Source organism: Pavona decussata, unplaced genomic scaffold (assembly GCF_977016875.1).
Source record: "Pavona decussata unplaced genomic scaffold, jaPavDecu1.1 SCAFFOLD_28, whole genome shotgun sequence".
NCBI classification, from domain to species: Eukaryota; Metazoa; Cnidaria; class Anthozoa; order Scleractinia; family Agariciidae; genus Pavona; species Pavona decussata.
In genome coordinates this window covers 2,080,001-2,101,857 of record NW_028145451.1, presented here as the reverse complement: position 1 = coordinate 2,101,857, position 21,857 = coordinate 2,080,001, and the positions used below count along the sequence as shown (strand labels likewise).

The window sequence follows — 21,857 nt, the reverse complement described above, 5'->3', positions numbered from 1 at the left end:
CTCCTATCAGGAGTCGAACCAAAGACCTTCCGATTGCTAGTTCGGATGCTCTCTACCACTGAGCTACAGGAGACTCGTGGACTGTACTCGTGGGACCTAAGGCCTTTAAACTATTGTAGGTTCATGGGACAAACATCCTGCATACTGCTAGGATAAGAATTTCAATGCGTGGCATATGCGCAATGGAATAAATTTAATGGTATATTTTAAGCCTGGTGAATGAGAATGATGTATTTTTTTAATTTTTTTTTCAATGATGAAGACGATGATAGCCAAGTTAAAATAACTAGAAACTGAAAAGATAAGTCACCGTGCTCGTTTAGGACAAAATAACTTTTTATTAATTGGCTGGGTTTAGCATCAAGGAAACACAATAACACATCATGTTTTCAATTTTCGCGCGCGTTTTGAGGTCATGATCACGATGACATCAATTATAACGTACAAGATTTAGTGACGTAACAAAGTAAGATTCGCGCGCGCAGAAAAAAAATGCATTCGGTGGAAACTAAAATACTCAAGTATGGTGGATTAAATCACCCAGAATGATTCGTTGGAAACTTTTCACAATTTTACTGATTCTACTCTTGGTAGATGAAGTGGATTTCAAAGGTAATTGTTTATACAAGAGACTGATTTTTTTTTTGTTTTAACAGAATTGATTGGCCAGAAAACAAAATTTCAGTTGTTTTTGTTTTTACAATTGCTGTATAGGATGTTACACTTTATAGCCACTAAATAGAAGAAAAGACCCTCGCAGTTATTATAGCAGGAAAACGAAAGCGTATAGCTATTGCAAGCAGTTTGATAAAACGCTTTTTGCTTGCCGAGCTTTGGGTATCTCATTTTTTTTTCTAGTGGCCAATACTTTCGTACTGTTTTTACATCGATTGCGTAACAAGTTTTAACTGAATACATATATTTTCAATCTACAGACAAACCGTCGGTGTTTCTCAAAGCGGGAAAGAGAGACGGAGGCTATGAATACCTTCTAAACTTTGTGCAGGTTTGTCTTATAGTTTGCGATAAAGCGCTGATAAATTAATAGACGTTCTTGTGTTCAAGTTCACGAATTTCAAGATTGTGAACACATATGGGAGCGACGTTAACATTTCATACGATCGTGAGCGCTGTTTTGGAACTAGAGAAAGGCATGGTGCAAAAAATCTAGTTGTTATGGAAACAAGACGGCAAATAATCCCCATTAAAATATATCTTCAGGAATGGATCCCGGGAGAGGGTCAGAGGGGAAAAATACCTGATTTGCCTTGTTTTGAAAAAGTTATTGTCCAGCACACCCATTGACGCACCATTAAATCTTAAGCTGATTGCAACCTTGTTGTTGTTTTCACTAAAGGCGGTTTTACGTAGTAACTGTTTACTTTATTCTCATTGATTCTTTAGGTTTTGAAAAATTTTGATGTTTCTGGCATCAATACTGACAACATTTGCCAGCTTTGGCAACAAACTCTTGAACAGGTATCAGTTGTACATGGCGTGAATAATTAGTTCGGAAACTCGAGTTATGCCAGGACTCATAGCTAACCCGTCTAGGAAACCGTTTCTCGAAAGTCCCGGTAACTTACCAGGCATGATAAGTGATTATGGTGAAAAACGTTTCTTAACAGAAGTCAATTTTTGTTAGCTTTGAATACTAAATTTGAAAATCTTACAATTCTATGAAAACATTGGTCAAGTACCATGTCTGAAATCACTGTGTAATCGGCGAAAAAACAACTAAAAATATTCTTTTCGAGAAACGGGCCCCAGTATAATAAACTCAACCGCATTAAATTACGGAGTACAGACTGAGAGAGTTTATACTTCCGGGCTTTCCAAATAAGGTAATGAAAGCCTACTGGAAAAAAGAAAACGCTTATCTTCTTGCGAACTAAATTTGGCCCAGTTCATTTATTTACAACGACATCGAGTTTTGTTTGGTCGTAAATACTCCATGGAACTGAGAAACTTCAAGTCCCTTTATGATTATGTGCAAATATACATTAGAAAATAGTGGTTACGCTTTAGCCAATCACATTTTACTTACAACTACTAGTTTATACAAGAGGAATGTGGAAATGATGATGATCTCGTGATTTTTATTAAGCCTTTCGTTTATTTTAATTAGTCCCTTTTTGTTCTTTGATCAATTTCCTTCGTTCCTTTTTTTTTAATTATGTATTATTTATGTTGATGTAATTTTTCCTTCTCTTTCTAGTTAACAGAACTGTCACTTCTGACATGGATTCTTGTAATCCCCGTCGGGTATTTGTTCGTAAGTACAAAGTTTTCTTACTTTAGTTTATTATAAAATTCTCTATACTTTGATTTATTTGTCCGTCTTCGCTATTTTAACGAGAAATAAGTAAACAAGAAAGCCAGGACGAGGCGTTTTGACGTCACTAATTTACACCAATTTTAAGTTAGGTCGAGAATAAATAATCGCTTTTTATTTCTCTTGATTATCAGCTTTTAAACTTGAGTTCTGGTTTTTTATTTTACTAGGGATGGATGCTGTTAAGAGCGCTTGGGAAAAAGGGTAATTATTTTTTTGGAGCTGTATGGCAGGCATAATTAGTATTCTTTATGTGCATGTAAATAAACCTTCTTGACCCCGCTTTTGAGTGAAAATTCTTTTGTTCTTACACATGCTAGCGAGGCCAGGAAGGCTAATTTCAACGCATAAAAAGGAATAACAATTAGGCCCGCCTTTTATGAAAGAGGTCTATGTAAACTAAAAAATATACTTTCCATGTTACGAGATTGCCGAAGAAAACATTTTACTAAAGAAATATTTAGTGAGTGTTCACAGTTGCGCCTACCCTAAGATCTATTTATTTCGTTTCTGCTGAATCTTACACGAGAGAATCCGTGAAGGTAGCGGCGCCCTGGGAACAAGCCTGCCATTTGCCCCATTTCTCATTCTCGACTCCAGAGGTCTTCCTTTTTGCGCATGACTGATGCTGTATGACGTAGTCAAAGCCGAGCGGCTCTGGGGTTGAGAATGCCCCATTTCTCAGAAAGCAAAGGACGTGGCACACAAGAGAGTACGCGTGCGCCAAAATCGCGCGCCTTACATGAGGAGTGGCGAAATGTGTTCGAGGAGACAAACGATATTCGCGCTCTCTTTCGCGTGTTTCGTCTGCGTTACTAGTTATCGCTGAGAGAAAACTGTAGTGTAGAAAAACTGATAGTCTAGACTCATGGTAGATTGGGGAGGGTTAAAGGCCGACTTTTCGTAGTATATATATGTATTTTTATACGTATGTATTTTTACAGTGGAAACGCACTTAGCTACCCAAAGCTAGTTTGCAGGCATTCCACTCAGAAATAACGAGAAACAAATATTAATCAAATTAAACATAACAGGTTAAAAATCCCAACTGGAAGGAGGCAAACCAGCTGGCTATTTACAAGCGTGGCCGAGGACGCAGCTTGAATCTGGGACCTCCGGATTTCTAGTCCGGTGCCCTAAACCGCTGGACCACACCGCCTCCTGTTTTAGTGCTCTAAGCGGAACGTTTAGGATCAGGCGTGTTCGATCTTCGATGTTCAATGTCACTACCATCCGAACTAGTTATAATTAGCCTTTTGCGGGGTGATTAGTAATGTCCTTTTTACTTCTTTCTGTAGACAAGAAGAAAGAAAGACTTCTCCATCAGTTGAAGCAATACCGTAAAATCTTTATGAGGATGGAGGTAACAGCTTCGTTTTAGAAATAACATTTTATGATTTTATTTTAATCAATAATGAACCAAATCGCAAACGGCTCACGTTCTGTTCCCTCTAACTGACATAATCGAAATTGACTTACCTATCTCAGGTTTTGTTCTGTTCAATGATCGATATCAGCTTATGTAACTTGCGTCAATTGACAGCTTTGCGATTCCATGAACTGATTTCCATGTCTCCCGGTCACAACCATCCACAAGATCGGGCATCATCTACGTTACAGCGATTTTAAATGCGCAAAATACTTTATCAAAGATTCAGTTTTATTGGAGAGTTTACAACCAAGTAAAATAATGGTACAATTGGTTTTGGGGGCCATTGGTTCGACTGCGGTTGGCGGTTCAAACTTTTTCCTTACGCATGCAAGAGATGTGCTAAACACTTAATCTATTTAAAAATCATCTGATAAGTGGGCATATTTTTGTCCGTCTTGTTTCCCAGAGAGATGGACACGAACACATAAGAGCAAGGTTGGACGCTCGAAATGACCTTGCCAGACGAAATACAACTCTACAGAGGATGGAAAGAGCAAACAAACAGGTAAGAAAGAATATCAATTTTGTAAACCCTTAAATGTGACCAAAATAGATATTAACCGCGCAAATTGTGTAAACTTTTCAGCTCAGGGAAGAGAAGGGGCAAATTCAGAAGGAGATCGATGAGTTAACATCACTGGTAAGACTGTTTATTTGCTTTTCCTTTTGTTTGAATCGCAAAGAGTAGGGCATGGAGTTCCCGGTGTGTCTGGTCTGGTCTTTGTTCTGTTTCATGATTTCATGGGTTGAGAGGGTAGGATGAGGTCGCTAATGAACATATGCTGATGTAAACCGCATTTGAATATATATAGATAGAAAATGCGGTATATAAATGCGTTACCATTACCATTACCATTTGAATGTATTTGAAATCCAAGGGAGAAATGAAGTAACTCGCGTGAACCATGACTAGCTTGCAACCAGCTTGCAACAGTTAATTTTAAAAGCTCTTTGTCGTGCTTTTCTCATTTTAGAGGAAGAGATCGGAAATAAATCCTCAAGCAAGCCAGGAGAAGGAAAATGTGCTTCAGAAGGAAAACTTAGCGCTCAAATCAAAGGTTAGAGGATTGCAAGAAATAGTTTATGCCTTTTTAAAATTCTTCCCTCGTTGAAGACAGGATCACTCCTAGAGAAAAGACAAAAAAAAAAAAAACACTTCTGGTCGTCTTCCAATGATGGTCTTTTCTACCCTTGCCGGGTATTAAGGGATCAAGGGGCCTGCGCGCATAAATGCTTCAGTGGCGGCCCCGGTTAACCGTGTGGCCTACCTACCAGAAAACAAAAGCTATCTTTTTCAAGTTGGACACGGGGATTAATAATGGTAATAGGACTGAGTGGAGTCCAAATCGGTCTGTAATCAGACGAGTGATTACCAAAATGAGTGGAAGTCCGATCTGTTTAATCACGAATATGATTACAGAATTGGACGACACGAAGTCCTGTTACCAATTAATCATAGCTCTGACAAAATTTGAGAAAAAAAAAGCCAACAGTTTAACTTTTTGGTGAATAAAAAGAGGACAACACTTGAGTTAAGTTTCGAGATCGATTTAATTAAAGCGCGCGCAAATGACTCGTACTGTCGTCCAGCTACACCAGGCATGACGCGCACGCGCACACTGTCCTATTAATGCTCAAAACATGGCTGCTAATAACCAATCAGATTCAAGAATTTTGTCATAGTTATGATTAATAATGTGATAACGACGAGTCATCGACTTATGCCAGTGCTGAGTAATGTGGCCCAATAGACCGTATTCGTATTCTTCGTATTGAACTCTGTCTAGCTTGCAATGGAGGCTCTTGTGGGGGAATATATTTAAAATATTTCCTTTTGAAAGATTTCTCCGCTTAAGCCTCGAGTGCAAGCTAGTTGCAGTTTAATATTGAGAATATAAGAATTCGGTTTATTATAAAAATACCCAACTCTTGCAATTGTTCAAAACAAATAATTATGCCTTGCATTAAATTTTAAAATCTCTTCGAAAACAAACGACCAGATACTAAGATAGAAGAACTTAAAGTAAAATGATTTATTCCTATTGTTCAGATTTCTGAATTGACGACAAAGCTCAGTAAGGAGATGGAGGTGCTATCATCTTTGAAAGCGGAGGTATGTAACTCAGGGTTCTTAACCTTATCTGAACCAGATGTTTTTTTTTTCATCTCCTGACGCCTCCGAACTCCTACTAACTAAGCCATGAAAATGACGATAAATATTACGTCTGAAGATGCCGGTCCGCAGCGGGTAGCAATGACATCATATTACTCGGTAATTACGCAATGATTATCAAACGACGGCCATCTTGGAAACACCGACTCCACCAAAAATAATCAAAAATAATGGAGGGGGGCTAAAATTATTTTAAAAAATTCAAGTTACCAGGAGAAAGTTAATTTTTTGCCATTAACATTAACAGCAATATTCCAATTACTGAAAAATCTACCCTTCCCATGATAACATCAAATTCCGAAGGAACATTAAACAACCGCACACAAAATTTGCCATCCCCCGCTCACAAGTTAAAAAAGTTGTGGCTGTGCAAATTCTAGAGCGCAGGATTCCATTTAGATACAGTAGGGTTAATTTACAAAAGAGAGTTAGTAAAAATTCGCCGTTTGATTTATAGTACAGTTTATTAGATCGCGAGATTAATGTACTTGATCGAAACGAACACATCTCATGACCGTTTTCTTTGAACTGGATTTAAATATCCAAGCCTACAAAGAAAAAGAGAATACTTTGGTGGAGGAAAACTCCAAAATAAAGTTTAAGGTTTGATTTATCATTGAAACAGATTTACTCTTAACATTCTTTGCGCGATGAAGACACGGGACCTCTTAAAGTACAACGCGTGGTTGCGAAAAGCAATCTCATCTTTTTCTTCCACTGACTGTGGCAAATAACCATAAATTTTAATAGTCCTTTGTCGTACTTTCCTTATTTTAGAGGAAGGGTTCGGAAACAAATCCTCAAGCCAGCCAGAAGTAGGAAAATTTGCTTCAGAAGGAAAACTTATTCCTCAAATCAAAGATATCATACCTTTGATTTGAGAGATAAGTTTTCCTTCTGAAGGGATGTTTGCAATAAGTTACCTCTTTTTTAAAATTCTTTCCTGCCAGATACTAAGATAGAAGAACTTGAATAAAAAGAAATTAAATGATTTATTCCATTTGATTAGCTCTGTAAATTGACGAGAAAGTTCAGAAAGGAGATGGAGGTGATGTCATCTTTGAAAGCTGAGGTATGTAACTCAAGATTCTTATTCGTATCTGGACCAGATGATTTTTGTCACCTAGCGTCGACTCCATAACTGCGACTAGCTAAGCCGTGAAAATTAAACTTATACGGGTAGATATTACTTTCGATAATCGCCGGTTTCGTTTGACTTCAGCGGGGAGTGATTGCGTCATATCCCACGCTAATTACGCCATGAGTATCAAACGTTTGCCATCTTGGAAACACTGAATCTATTGGAGATAGCGCTAAAATGATTTGAAAACAGGCAGGTTACCATGAGAAAGTTTTCTGATCATTTAAAACAGGAAAATTTCAGTCCAATTTCTGGAAAAATCTGCCTATCCCATGATAACATCAAATTCAATGAAAATTGAGCTTATTACCGCACACAAGTTTTGCCAGCGCTTACTCACAAGTTAAAAAAGTTACAAGTGTGCAAATTCTAAAGGACAGAAATCAGGTACATTAGGGCTAAGTTAAAAAAGAGAGGTAGTAAATGTTCGCCGTTTAATTTATAGTACAGCTTACTAGATTGCGTGATAAATGTGTCTGACCAAAACTGTTGGAAAAAATAGCTTATGACCGTTTTTTTGTCTGAACTGGATTTAATATAAAAGCCTACAAAGAAAGAGAAAATGTTTTGAGAAGGAAACGTCCACGCTCAAGTCAAACGTTGGATTATTCATTGAAATAGTTAACTTTTTAAATTATTTAAGCATTAAATACACAGTCTTTTTTAAAATACAACACGTGGTTGTCTTCTCATAATCCATGTTTCTACCCATAATTTCTTAAAGGTCTCAGTGACATATAGTGGAATATCGATAGCTTTGTGGCGTTTACTACGTCTATTTGACGACAAGAAATATTTAGGACATATCTTTGCTGCTATAACAGTTCAGGCACAGACACCAAATCTCATCAGGGTTGTTTTTGACGATTTCTTGGCTTTAATGGCAATCGCTTCCGACAAGACTGTAAGTACAAAACACTGTTTTTCCAGCGACAAGAAAACACTGTCTTTGAGGCGAAAAGCAAAAAAACTCAAAAACCTGTCTACGCCACTCCACACGCCATCTTGCGCGCGGAACGCGCGACTTAAATTAATTAATGTCCAGTCCTCGCGCGGCGCAAGGCTAAGAGCGCGCGCGGCTAACATGTAAAAATACAACGATAAAGAGTAAAAAGACAGAAATGTCAATGTCAGCAAAACAAGAACGAATTGTCCAAAACACCCCCGCCCGTGACGTGAACCGGGGGGTAACGTCACTCCTTGTCCTCCTCATGGTGCGCGTCTAGTAGGGCCAGCTTTCCAACAGGACGGACACACGTTCCTGACTTCGTGAGGACTTCTGCTGATCTGATAAGGCCATCTGCACTGGCAATTGGTGCCATTACTCGCCCCAAGCGCCAATGCCCTCTGGGTACATTGTCATCGACGACAAGAACGAGATCTCCCCGGCGAAGGTTCCGTTGTATGTTAGGCCACTTACTGCGCTCAATGAGGTGAGGCACATATTCTCGTCTCCAACGACGCCAAAATTGATCCGCCAGGAATTGACTGTGCCTCCATCTCCGACGTAACGACATGTCCCGCTGGACAAACTCACCCGGTGAAGTATTCACGCTTGCGCGACCGTGCAGGAAGTGGTTTGGCGTTAGAGCACTGACATCAGACGGCGACATACTGCTACCACCATACACAAGCGGACGGGAATTGAGGAGAGATTCAACTTCAGCGACTACGGTGAGAAAGGTTTCATCCACCGTAAGCACGTTCCCTAGCATCACTTTCATCGCTCGCTTGGTGGACTTGATCAGAGACTCCCACGCTCCTCCAAACCATGGCGCGGCAGGTGGGTTGAAACTCCATTGGACTCCGCGGGCACTGAGTTCATCCTGGATTTGCTCTTGGTCAAACTCGGCTAGGGCCTCACGTAGCTCACGTTCAGCACCCACAAAATTCGTGCCATTATCACTCAGGATACGTACTGGGTTTCCTCGGCGGGCTTTGAAACGTCGGAGTGCCATGATGCACGAGTCCGTGTTAAGGCTGTGAGTGACTTCAAGATGAACGGCACGCATGTGCAGGCATGTAAAGAGACAAACATATCGCTTCTCTTCTCTGTTGCGACCAACGCGAACTTTGAATGGACCGGCATAGTCTAATCCCACATGCTGAAATGGTGTGCTTACTCCACCGAGTCGTATTTCAGGCAAGTTACTCATCTTCTGGGTCAGCGGTCGCACGCGACGCCGATGACAGAGCGGGCATTTCACGGTACAATTCTTCACCTCCGCACGTCCATGTAAGATCCAAAACTTCTGTCGTAAATGATTGAACACATGTTCTACTCCCGCATGGATGAGCTTTCGATGTTAGTGGATGACAATCATGCGTGTAACATCGTGTCCATGATCTAGGATGATCAGGTGCTTGGCTTCCCAGGGTAGTTCCGCCTGGTCAATTCTTCCACCAACACGGAGGATTCCGTCTACCAACTGTGGATCAAGACTTACGACCCGACTTGTGCGGGGAACAGGGCGTCCTTTGGACAACGATTCTATTTCAGCTGGGAAGCGGTTTCTCTGCGCCCACTTGATCCAGTACAACTCGGCTCCTTTCAGTTCTTCAACAGTTAAGGCTCCTGACTCACGTTGCTCTTTGTTTCGCAGGTTATAACGGAAGCGTAAGATCCAGGCTGTCACGCGGAGAAGCTTTATCCAAGTAGAGTAGGCGGTAAGATCAACAAGTGGTGGGACTGACGCCTGCTCAACCCTAAGCACTTTCCTCTTTAGTTCAGCTTCGGCTAGCGGCGGTGCAGACATCGGCACGTCATCAATCGGCCATTCTGATTCGTCAGACTTTAAGAATTCTGGACCTTGGATCCATGTTGATTCTGCCTGAATGTCGCTTGCAGAAGCCAAGGTCTGCAACATTCAGTTTTGTGCGCACATGATGCCACTGTGTGTAGGATCACTCTCAGTCAGTACCTCGGCTACTCGGTTGGCAACAAACGGACTGAAGTTTCTGGGCTCTCCATAAATGCACCAGAGCGCTGTGGTAGAGTCTGACAAGTACTTTACATCGCGCAAGCTCAAATCCAGCTGCTCACAAACGGTCTTTGCAAGGCGCACAGCTAGTTGACATCCCACCAACTCTCCTCGCGGAATAGAAATCGTCTTCAGAGGCATGAGACGAGTCTTAGCCATAAGCAGATGACACACAGTCTCTCCATCAGTCGATGCAGCGCGCATGTAGGCGGCTGCGGCACACGCGACTTCCGAGGCATCGCAGAAGAGAACTAACTGCTTTTTCCGTATCTTCCCTGGCTGACGGTAGATGTAACGCGGGACGGTGAAGGACTTCAGGGCTGTTATCTCCTCCTCCCACTTTGCCCATTCAGCAGTCATATCCGCTGGCAGCGGGTCGTCCCAACCTAAACCACGAGACCATGTGCGTTGCAGCATGACTTTCGCGCGAATGACGAACGGTCTTGCCCATCCCAAGGGGTCGTACAATCCAGCCAATTTCTTGAGAATACCACGCTTCGTATTTTGTGCTGGTGGACGATCAATGTGAGGTAGTGCGAGCCCCAGGCTGTCTGACTTCGGATCCCACCTGATACCTAGACCTCTGCCAGACGGTAGCTCTCCCGACTCTAGGCAGTTATTAGGAACGGCTCGTTCTGCTTCCGGTACTGTAGCTAAAACGTCTGGTGAAGAAGAGATCCACTTGCGCATAGGAAACCCTCCCTTGGCCATGAGAGCTGTGACGTCCTCGCGTAAGGTCACTGCTTCTGTTTCGCTCCCACAAGATGTGTACAAGTCGTCTACAAAAATGTCACGCCTAACCACGGCGGCTGCGGTAGGCCATTCTTCCTGGTTGTCTTCTGTGGTACGTCTCACAGCGAAGTTTGCTTCACAAGGTGATGACTTGTCTCCGAACACTAGGCAGTTCATCTCGTAGACGTCAGGGGGTCTTTTCGTGTCCATGTCACGCCATAGATATCGGTGATACTTGCAGTCCTCTTGTCTCAAGCGCACGTGGCAGAACATGTCAGAAACGTCTCCGGAGAGTGCGACATATTTCTCACGGAATCTAAGCAGGATACCCGGCAAGTCGTTGTGCAGGCTAGGTCCCGTCTCAAGGCAGTCATTGAGGCAGATTCCTTCATGCTTCGAGGTGGAGTCGAACACAACTCGTGGTAATGGCTTGTGAGGCGAGATCACTGGGTGATGGGGTAGAAACCAGCGTTCGCCGTCCATCAGACGTTCCTGCTCAGACAATCTGCGCGCGAAACCCTTTCCTATGTATGCGTCAATTGCTTTTCGGTAGCCTTCCGCTAACTTTGGCTCTCGCTGTAAACGACGCTCAACAGATTCTAACCTTTTTAGCGCAGTATCGTAGTTGTTGGGCAACGGCGGTCTATTGGCTTTCCACAGGAGTCCTAATTCGTACCCAGACCCCACTCGGCGGCATGTCTTGTTTAGCATGTCCATCACTCGCTGTTCCGTGCGTGTGTAAGGCGGAGCTGTCTCCACTCGAACACCAAAGACGTCTATGTCCAAGAACTTTCGCAGTTGATAGTTGACATCATCCTCAGGCTCTATCACTTGCACGCGCAGGATACGCTTTCCCGGGTCACTGGCGGTTGTCGAGACTGGACCGGCGATCACCCAACCTAGTGGCGTTAACTCGGCATATGGCTCCGAATGCTTCCCACGTCTGACTTCCACCGGTGCCATTAAGGCTGCAGCATCTAGGCCTAGTAACACATCCACTGTCCCGTCACCAAACGACTCAACTGGGACATCACGCAAATGCACATAGTGTTGCTTCACTTCCGGCCAGTTAATAGCGTCCACAGGCGCACATATGTTCTTCATGGTCCAGGCATTCACATTTGCCTTTGTCACAGATGGCGCAAAGGGCAGGCGCACTTGCTGCGACTTGACGGTTGTAGTTACTCCTCCAACGGCATCCACAGTAAGGTTCTGCTTGGGACCTTGAATGCCCAGCTGTGCGGCAAACCCGGTTCTTATCAGTGTTGTTTCACTGCCTGTATCCAGGCGTACTAGGCCAATAATAATCTGCCCCGAGTCACTTACGAAAGGGACGGTCACAGTTTTCAATGCGACTTTACTGGTACCGGTCACGTTTCCCTGTGCTTTACCGCAACGGACTCCTTTATTCTCTGTCGGCAACTCTACGATCTGCGGTTCTTGCGGTTTCAGCCCCTCCTTAGGCTCAGTGGCATGTAGCAAATAGTGATGTCCCTTTCCACACGAATCAACACCACATCTTGAGGACAGGCGACACTGGCGACGCTGATGACCACGTTTCAGGCAGCCGAAACAGACCTTTCTGGCTTTGACAATGTCCCAGCGTTTGTCTATGGTGGCCGCAAGGAACGTCGGGCATTTGACCTCAGAATGATCTCGTTCACACAGCGAACATTTTACTGGCAACGAAGCGGAACTAGTGGTCGTGATCATAGTTTGATATCTTTGCGGCCTTGACGCTGTCTGCACTGAGCCTCTACTAAAACTGCGCTTTGCGGGACTGGCTGGTTGTTCGTTGTACCGTTCGCGCTTTCGCATCGTTTTGGCACGCGCCTGCGCCCATTCGGCCAAACCACTGACATCCTCAGAGACCTGTTCGCGCTCAATTTGTCGCACCCATTCATCCTTCTCCCTTGCCGGCAACTTGCGAACTAACTGCGTGCAGAGAGGGATGCTAAGTAACTCGTGTCTATAATCGGGACGGTCTAAGGCAAACACAGCTGCTTGTAATGCGTCGGCAAAGCGTTCAAATCCTTCGCGATCCTTTTCCTTAATGTCTGGCCAATTGGTTATGCGACGCAGGTGTGCATCTACGACTTCACGGGGGTCCCCATACCTCTCAGTTAACAATTTTACGGCTTTTTCATAGTCCCCTGGCTCCCCAGTCAAACAGGCAATTACACTTCGGACTTTATCGCTGAGGGAGTTGTTCAAGTGAGCCAGCTTGATCGGACCCGATAAAGCTCTGTTTTGATGAACGAGCGAGCTAAAAATACCCCAGAAATATGGCCACTTATCAGGGTCCCCCTCGAAGGTCGGGACTTTAACACCTTTGAGTCCACTTCCCTTATTAAACTGGAACTCCCCCGACAGGACTGGAGAACTTTCGGCTTTATTTACATTGCTGGAATGTGCTTCGAGAGTCTGGGTCTCAGTTTTCCTTGTTTCAGCGAGGTAATCTGACACTTCGCCCAGAACTTCATTAACATTATATTCTAAATCTTCCAGCCACATACCATCAGTTTCAATGGACTCCGGGGCAATTTCTTCTAGTCTTCCTGTCAGATCCCGGGTCTTTTCTCTCGCTTCTTCGATACTTTTAGCAAATTGACATACCTTTGAAACGCTGCCCTTCTCAGCGATCAACTCCTTGATACGATTTGCACTTTTCGTCACAGTTGACTCGACAACAGACCTCTTTGATCGGCATTTTTCAACTTCGCTCACCTCTGGCATCTTTTAGACGTTGAATCTGACTCCGTTATTCGGTTGTAGTGTGGCTAAAATCCGGCGGCAACTCGGCTAACTATCCGTCTGTAATTCGGCTGATATCTGGCTGCAACTCGGCTGATGTCCGGCGTCAATTCGGCTAAAATGCGGCGGCAACTGGCTAAAATCCGGCTCGAAGGACCAAACTGTTTTTGACGATTTCTTGGCTTTAATGGCAATCGCTTCCGACAAGACTGTAAGTACAAAACACTGTTTTTCCAGCGACAAGAAAACACTGTCTTTGAGGCGAAAAGCAAAAAAACTCAAAAACCTGTCTACGCCACTCCACACGCCATCTTGCGCGCGGAACGCGCGACTTAAATTAATTAATGTCCAGTCCTCGCGCGGCGCAAGGCTAAGAGCGCGCGCGGCTAACATGTAAAAATACAACAATAAAGAGTAAAAAGACAGAAATGTCAATGTCAGCAAAACAAGAACGAATTGTCCAAAACAAGGGTGAATGGGGGTCTCGGCGCATAACTCCTTTTTGTTTACGTTGTAGTGCTCATAATTAAAAGTCACACTTATCTAGTAAATATATTGACTGATATTATCGCTGAGTAATCTGGTAATGATATGTATTTTGGAAATAAAAAGCGTTTTTCCTTTTCTCAGCTTTCTGAACTGTTAACAAAGCTAAGTAAAGGCACGGAAACAGAGTCATCTTTGAGAGCTGAGGTATGTCACTGAAGCTTTAGGGTTCTTAATTACAGTCAGACTCGTAAAAAGGTAAACCAAAAGCCATTTTTATCTACAATGTCATGATCCTCGAAGTCTCCATCAAGAGGACATTACTATTATATCGATGTCCGCCTTGGTATAATTTATTGCCAGATAAATCGGCACATAGTCTCAAGGACAAAGCCTTCTTATTTTTCCTTACATAAAGTATGACAAATAATATAATTATATAATATTTTTACCCTTCTTCCGACTTGTTTTTCTTATTTTAGAAAAACGAGATACTACAACACCTCACAGATATCAAAGAAAAGAAGACCTCTTTACTGAAGGAAAACTCTGCACTCAAGTCAAAGGTATGGCGATTACATCAAAACGTTTAATTCTATGTGTGGTGGAGGCAGAATCGCTCTTGTGGTTGTCTTCCAATAATCCACCTAAAACAGTCCTTTACCGGGGTGTCACATGTACCGCGTTTATGCCGCAATACCTGGGACAGGCAGGTTTTTCCAGAAATTGGACTGAATTTTCCTGTTTTAAATGATCAGAAAACTTTCTCATGGTCACCTGCCTGTTTTTAAATCATTTCAGCGCTATCTCCAATAGATTCAGTGTTTCCAAGATGGCAACCGTTTGATACCTATGGCGTAATTAGCGTGGGATATGACGCAATCACTCCCCGCTGAGGTCAAACGAAACCGGCATTCTCGAAAGTAATATCTACCACAGTTAAACGTAAAGATCAGATTTTCACATTCAGAACACAAAGTGTTAAGTTTTTTTGGGAGCCTGTGATTTACTAATGATCACTTGATGAGTTCTAAAAAAGACCACAGACTTGGTCTCCATATAGTCCACTTTAAAAAAAAGTTGATTTTGCAACTGAAAGTCTCAGACCTCAGAATCGAAGCACTGACATCTTTGCTTCTTCGTGAGCTTCATGAGCAGTGACATTCTTTCAAGTTGAAGGCGGGGATTAATATAACATAGACATATTTCATCTCAGACGAATCTGTTAGTAATATGCTCTTTGTTTTTTTTTTAATAATATTTTTTTTATTATTTGTTTATTATTTTTTTATATTTTTACTTTTTTTTATAATATTCCACATGTTCGTACCATGCTCCGCTCTGCCTCTTACAAGCCTACAATTTATAAGCTTTAAAGAGAAATCAGAAGCTGGCGAAAATGAACTCTTGCCTTAGTTTAATGTTCAGCGACGCTAGGAAGGGACGAGATAGAAGTGTTTGTTCCTTGGTAAAGGGCAGCTTCCCTTTTCCATTTTTTCTTAGGACAAGCGATAGTCTTTTTTCCCCTTTATCTATCACTTTTTCATCATTTTAGAACAAAGAACTACAAGAAGCTATCCAAGCTAGCAAAGATAACGAGAACGTTTTGTTGAAGGAAAACTCTGCACTCAAGTCAAAGGTAAGATGATTGCATCACTGAAAGTTTAACCCTCTTGAAATTCACTGCGCAGTGTAGACAGAGGCAACCTTAACATAAATCCACCAAGCATTTACCCGTAACCCTTAACGGGGGCGTGAAATGTAGCTAAATATAGTGATTTTTTTACTGTATTACAACTATTTATTTTTGCCTCAAAGTCATCAGAATGAAATATTCATGGCGTTTTTGCCACAGTAGGGATTAGTCGACCCAAATTCCAAAATCAAAGCAGTTCTCGATCGTAGGGGAAAAGAGAAAGTGGATTGATCTCGTACATAAATGCTATGCGCTTAACGACAGTGACATGGCTGAAAAACAGAAAAAAATAATTGCATTCTCCTAAGTTGAACGCTGGGATGAATCATGTAATACAAAAATAACAATCATACACCTATTCGATCTCTGACCAATCTGTTAGCAATATTCGACTTGTTCAATGCAATAAACGTGCTCCGCTCTCTCTCTCTTGTAAGATTACAATTTATAAAGAGAGAATTCCCTGTCAGATAAAAGAATTTGAAAGACAAAGATCGATTTCTTTTGTTTAGATTTCTGAGTTGTCACCAAAGATCAACGAGGCAGAAGAGATGGTGTCATCTTTTGGAACTGAGGTATGTTACTGAATCTTTAGGGTTATTAGCCCTAACTAGACCCGGCCTTTTTTTGTCTTTTGGGTTCGGCCGAAGGAAACGGACATTCCGCCCCGCACCCTCTCCATAACTTCACAAGTGTAAAAGCTAAGCTTTTTTACTTTCTCTACCTGTCTATTAATCCTAATTTTAGAAGAAAGAACTGCAAGAAGCTCTCCAAGTTAGCAAAGATAACGAGAACGTTTTGGTGAAGGAAAACTCCGCACTCAAGTCAAAGGTATGACGATTCCATCAAAAAAATTTAATCCCTTTTAAATTCTCTGAGTATTGAAGGCAGAGCTACTTTTAAAATATAACTTGTTGTTGTGGTTGCGGTAAAATTACCCGAAATCCGTTACCGGGATGTCATATTTTGTGAAGGATAGCTTTTATGCACCAGCATTGTATCTATTTGCTATGTCTGTTTTTCAAAACATTTTTAGCAATGGAATATTCACGACACATTTCAAACTTAAGGGCTTGAACCCAGACTCCAGAATCAAAGCAGGAATCGGTTTTGTAGTAAGGTTTTCTTACAATTTAAACTTGTTCAAAGCAAATCAGTGAACATGCGCTGCACTATATCTTAAAATTCATCAAGCAAGGACAAATGAGCAACAATTTAAAAATTGTCACCAGATAAAATAAAACTTGAAGTTCACAGATTTCTTTCTTTTGTTTAGATTTCTGAATTGTCTGCAAGGCTCAGCGAGATGGAGGAGATGGTGTCATCTCTGACAGTTGAGGTATGTTTCCTTAACTTCCACTCTTAGAAAACGTAACCTCCACTCTTAAACGAATGGACGTTTAATTGTTGGAAATAGTGTCTAAAAATAGGTGATAGGCGATAATAAAATCCAATTTTAAGAACGCTAGTATGCTATCTCCACTTTTTAAACTAAACTTTGAAATTTAGACACCATTTTAAAAAAATTAGGACAATTCGTTGTAAGAGTGGAGTTTACCTTGAAAAAAAAAAAACCGACATGTAATTTAGATTTCATACCTATACAAGAAATTTCACGATTTTCCTTTTCTAGAGGAAACAGTTGCAGGAAAATATCCAAGCCAGTGAAGACAGGGAAAATATGCTGAAGAAGGAAAGTTCCTCGCTGAAGTCAAAGGTGTGATTTAGAAGTTGAACCCTTTTAAAATTATTTTATTTAAACTTTGTGTGTTTCCACTCTATTTGCAACTAACAGCAAAACTGTAGTAATTTTTTTAATCACTGGACTTAATTTAGCGCAAAGGACTAGAGACAAACCTCCAAGCCAGTCAAGAGAAGCAGAATGTTCTTCAGGAGGAAAACTCCTCACTCAAGTCAAAGGTATGAGAATTGTAAGGCATCTTTTGACACTTTTCAAATTGTTTGTCCATTATAAACATAGTCACTTCTGAAACATAATGTGCGCACGTCTTTCTGTAATCCCCCTTCCTAATCCTTTGCTGGGGTGTAATATATAACATAACAATAGATTAGTCCTCCCTTAGGGCTTTTCAAACCAATTTATAAAATAACCTAACCAGTATCTCTAAAGTTAACAAATATTGAAATACTAATCTATAACAATGCTAAAATTGCTCGTAAAGATATTGGGTGTGACATTATATTAGAGGATAGCGTTTACCCACCTATATTACGTATATGTTCTAAGTCTCTTTTAATTTACATTGTAACTACCTTAATCGTCGGCATGAAATGTTAAGATGTGTTTGCTACTGTGAAGCAGCGTTTTGGTCCAGTCACCAAATAACAAGAGCCATTAGACTCGGTGGGTGTATGGCTGTTTTGTGTGTTTGGGAAGGAGTGGGATGGGAAGTATCTCTAACCATCAACGCTTTGTACTTAGGCACATAGCATGCAAAAATTCTCAATTTTCCCTAACCCTAACCCTAATCATGCAATAATGGGTAAGCATCCTCTAATGTCAGTTCCGAATAATCTGGCAATAATATGTACTTTGGGCCGGTTTTGAGCAACAAAATATATCCGATTCTTGCAAAAAGAAATATGATAAATTAGGATAGTGATATTTCTGTCTTTGACACAGTGATATTCAGATAAAGTCAGAAACTTGCTCAGCGCTGATTCTTAAAACAAAAATCACCAAGTCTTAATTATAAGAAACAATTGCAAAACAGAAAGTTAAACATAGATGTATATATTTTATACAAGATGCAGATTTTACAGGACACGGATAACTAAATGTACTAATAATACCAAAGAATTAAGAAAGGCGTCTTGAAAGTGAACTTAACAGGTTACCCTATGTAAAACTCTCTGAAAAAGTAGTTGCCCCTGGATATAGGAGATTTCAACTGATTACTGTTCCTTTGAATTAGCTCTCTGAAATGTCAACAAAGCTCATCGACGGAGTGGAGATGATTTCATCTTTGAGGGCAGAGGTATGTGTCATAGTACCCGGTTTAGACACCGTAACTAATACACTGTAGCTTGTGTGTTGTAGTATGAGGCGAGCTCAGTCGTCATGTTAAACTTGAGATTTTGACCTCGGCTTTATTGTAATCTTTCGAAAAAAGTCATTCTTACCACTAATTTTGTACGTAATCTGAAATGGGTCTATTTGATTGTTAATTGCATTCATGATCAGTCATAAAGGATAAACCAAACGTTGCTGCCTCCGATACATGCTCTGATACATTCTTTTTTTTTTTTTTACTTACCTACAGTCAGGCGATGCAAAATTAAAATGATCATTAATCAACATTTTCCCGCAAAATCTAATATGCTTTAGCAGAAATTAAGCGCAGGAATGTTGAATCCCGGTGTTGAATGCCGTTTTCTGACGTAAAATAGAAAATTAATAGTTAATAATAATAATTATACTATATATTAACTTCATTTTTGTAATAAAAAAAGCATGTGTTTTTCAAAAATATATAGAATTTATGAAGTATACTTAAGAATTATATGCAGATCAATATGTGTGACTGATCTCTTTTATTTCTTTCAGCTAACTTCCGTGAGCCTTAAGCTTACCAAGATGGAAGCAGATTTGCGATGTCAGGAGGAAGAGGTGATGCCTTGTTTCGTGGAACAAATACTTCTTTCATTTAGAATTGCTGGCTTTCTTAAAAAGCAGGTTTCTCTAAAGTATATATTACGTCAGGAGCCCGATTACGTCAAGGAAATGATAGACACTAAACCTCTGACTTTCAGGGGTTTAATGGGCGGGAAGTTTTATTGGGAGGGGGGGGGGGGTAGGGAGTGCATTCCACACACCCTTAATCTTTTGCTTCGATTTTTCCAGCACGTGCTGTTTTTTCCTTGTGCTTTTGTGTCACAGTGTAGTCAGAAACGGTAGTCAGGGTTACGAAATATTACGTCAAAATAACACAACATTAAATCTTTGACCTTGAGAAACACGACAAAACGCAAAATTGCTAAAACTCACCATCTCGAGCCACGAGCCACAATGATGCCAAAAAAAGTAAATGAGTTAAGCTGCGCCACAATCTTGGACATAAATACTGACATTCCTCTCGATACGTTGTCGTAAATAGGAACCTATGTTTTGAAGATGAAAACGGTCTAAGTTTGTGTGGGTTTCCTGTGGCCGATAATGCACGTCAAGATTGCATGATATCTCTTGATCACTCTCTGCCTTGAGACATAACGGTTAATATTCTTTGTTTAACAGGTTCTCAAAGCAAAGTTACGGAAATGTCTTGACTGTAAACGACACCGGTAAACAATTGTTTTACATCTATCCCATATACTTAATCCATTTTAAAATAGCAACGAACTAAAGCGATTTCTAACACTTACTGGCACTACATAAGAATTTAATCATGTGATTGATGCAGCCTGAAGCTGGGAAAACGTTTTGGAAGCGTTGTCAATCGTAACACATTAAGAGCTTGAAAACAATTACAAAACGAAGGAATTTTCGTTCTGTAAGTTTCCTGTGACGCTTTTGGTATCTGGTGTCCAAAATAATGTCAACAATAAATAAAATCTGTGAATTACATCTTTTGAAGAAAGAAATTTTAAAAAGCCCTGGTTTGCTTATTGCTGCGGTTTTGGTTGAGTATCGTTAAATAATCCGATTCCTGACGTGAACCTTTTAAAAAACTCCGTATTCACTGGTTTTAGTTATTTATCTGTTTGTGGCAGGCCGCCGTGGTTATTGTAAGGTTCCTATTAGTATTTTAATTATTGTCCTTGTTTTGAATTTCCAGGGAGAAATATAATGAATTAATGGCGGAGTTTGAGAGTCAGGATAAATTCATGAGAAGCCAAGTAAGTCAGTGTGCCGCACATCAAATACTGTAACCCAGATAATATTAACAACAGCATATAGCAGAAAGACAGAATATATATGAAGTCTTCAAAATTCTAGGGGCAATTATGACTTAATTCAGAGAGTGTTGAAAGGCCAAATACTGTGACATTTATCCCACTAAAGAAGATTTTTGGGGTTAGTTTTGGAAAACCTTTTCACAGCTTTTTGATGGATTCAGTATGAACTGACCAATCAAATGCAAGGATTCCCGGCGATAAAGCAAAGGTGAAATTTGATAACTGTCCTCCTCGTACAGTCTTGTATTTTGATTGGCTCGTGTTGAATAGAAAATTAACCAGCATAAAGTTGTCAATAAACTAACTAAGCGCTGGTTCACCTGCAAATGTTGTGACTCGTAGACCTTGTCCTTGGGGTCTTCGCAATATTCAAAATGGCGGTTGGCGTGTGAAGAAGACCCTGAGACATGCTGCAATACACTCCACAATCGTACAGTATTTTGACACGTGACACACTTGATTTTCGTCTTCGTTAAACCTTTTCCAGGATCAAATGTAGTATCCTTCCGGCAGCCATATTTGATCCCGGAAAAAGTGCACTTATGTATCTCATACTTGTCACGCCCTGCAATCTATCGATCGTCTACTATCGACAACGCGAAAATTCGTAGAAAATTTGCGTTACATCCGGTTGATAAAATATTTGTTGTAAATAGAAAGTCTATAAAAGTATTCAATCACTGGCTGAGTTTCATCGCGATTGGTTGAATAAATTTTGCGTAACAACGCGAAAATTCGTAGAAAATTTGCGTTACATCCGGTTGATAAAATATTTGTTGTGAATAGAAAGTCTATAAAAGTATTCAATCACTGGCTGAGTTTCATCGCGATTGGTTGAATAAATTTTGCGTACGAATTTTTATTTGCATAATTAATTGTAAGGTTAATGGCGTCGTCTTCGAAGAGAGCGAGTGCTGTGGAAATAAGCCTAATAAGCTCCAGCTCCTCGAGCATAAAAAAAGTTATGTTATGTTGTTGTAGCGAAGACGAAAGATGAAGATACTTGACGTAAAGCTCTTTATCTTAATGCCGATAAAATAATAATAAAAACAAAACAGAACAAAACAAAAGCAACAATAAAAACAACAGCAACGTCAACTGTCAGTGAACGTTAATTCTGTAAATTAACATCTATAATACGGAATTGTTAATTGCGGTCTTGAAATTAAACTTCCTTTCATTTCATTCATAGTTGCAGAAGGTCAAGTTT

At 40.8% G+C, this 21,857-nt stretch overlaps 1 protein-coding gene across 1 annotated transcript in view; it reads left to right on the top strand.

Annotated features, from left to right (window-relative positions):
• The first annotated feature begins 472 nt into the window (after positions 1–472).
• LOC146485067 (uncharacterized) overlaps positions 473–21,857 on the top strand; it is a 26,925-nt gene continuing 5,540 nt past the window's right edge. Inside the window, exons 1-24 of the mRNA XM_085104047.1 lie at positions 473–612; positions 936–1,006; positions 1,405–1,479; positions 2,219–2,275; positions 2,506–2,539; positions 3,634–3,698; positions 4,174–4,272; positions 4,354–4,407; positions 4,742–4,825; positions 5,818–5,880; positions 6,950–7,012; positions 14,179–14,241; positions 14,517–14,600; positions 15,590–15,673; positions 16,243–16,305; positions 16,478–16,561; positions 17,007–17,069; positions 17,364–17,447; positions 17,567–17,650; positions 18,667–18,729; positions 19,299–19,361; positions 19,986–20,032; positions 20,527–20,587; positions 21,840–21,857. The exon at positions 21,840–21,857 is cut by the window's right edge and continues 18 nt beyond it. Of these exons, the coding sequence (XP_084960173.1) occupies positions 546–612; positions 936–1,006; positions 1,405–1,479; positions 2,219–2,275; positions 2,506–2,539; positions 3,634–3,698; positions 4,174–4,272; positions 4,354–4,407; positions 4,742–4,825; positions 5,818–5,880; positions 6,950–7,012; positions 14,179–14,241; positions 14,517–14,600; positions 15,590–15,673; positions 16,243–16,305; positions 16,478–16,561; positions 17,007–17,069; positions 17,364–17,447; positions 17,567–17,650; positions 18,667–18,729; positions 19,299–19,361; positions 19,986–20,032; positions 20,527–20,587; positions 21,840–21,857 (1,593 nt within the window). The 5' untranslated portion in view covers positions 473–545. The remainder of the gene's footprint in view (positions 613–935; positions 1,007–1,404; positions 1,480–2,218; positions 2,276–2,505; positions 2,540–3,633; positions 3,699–4,173; positions 4,273–4,353; positions 4,408–4,741; positions 4,826–5,817; positions 5,881–6,949; positions 7,013–14,178; positions 14,242–14,516; positions 14,601–15,589; positions 15,674–16,242; positions 16,306–16,477; positions 16,562–17,006; positions 17,070–17,363; positions 17,448–17,566; positions 17,651–18,666; positions 18,730–19,298; positions 19,362–19,985; positions 20,033–20,526; positions 20,588–21,839) is intronic.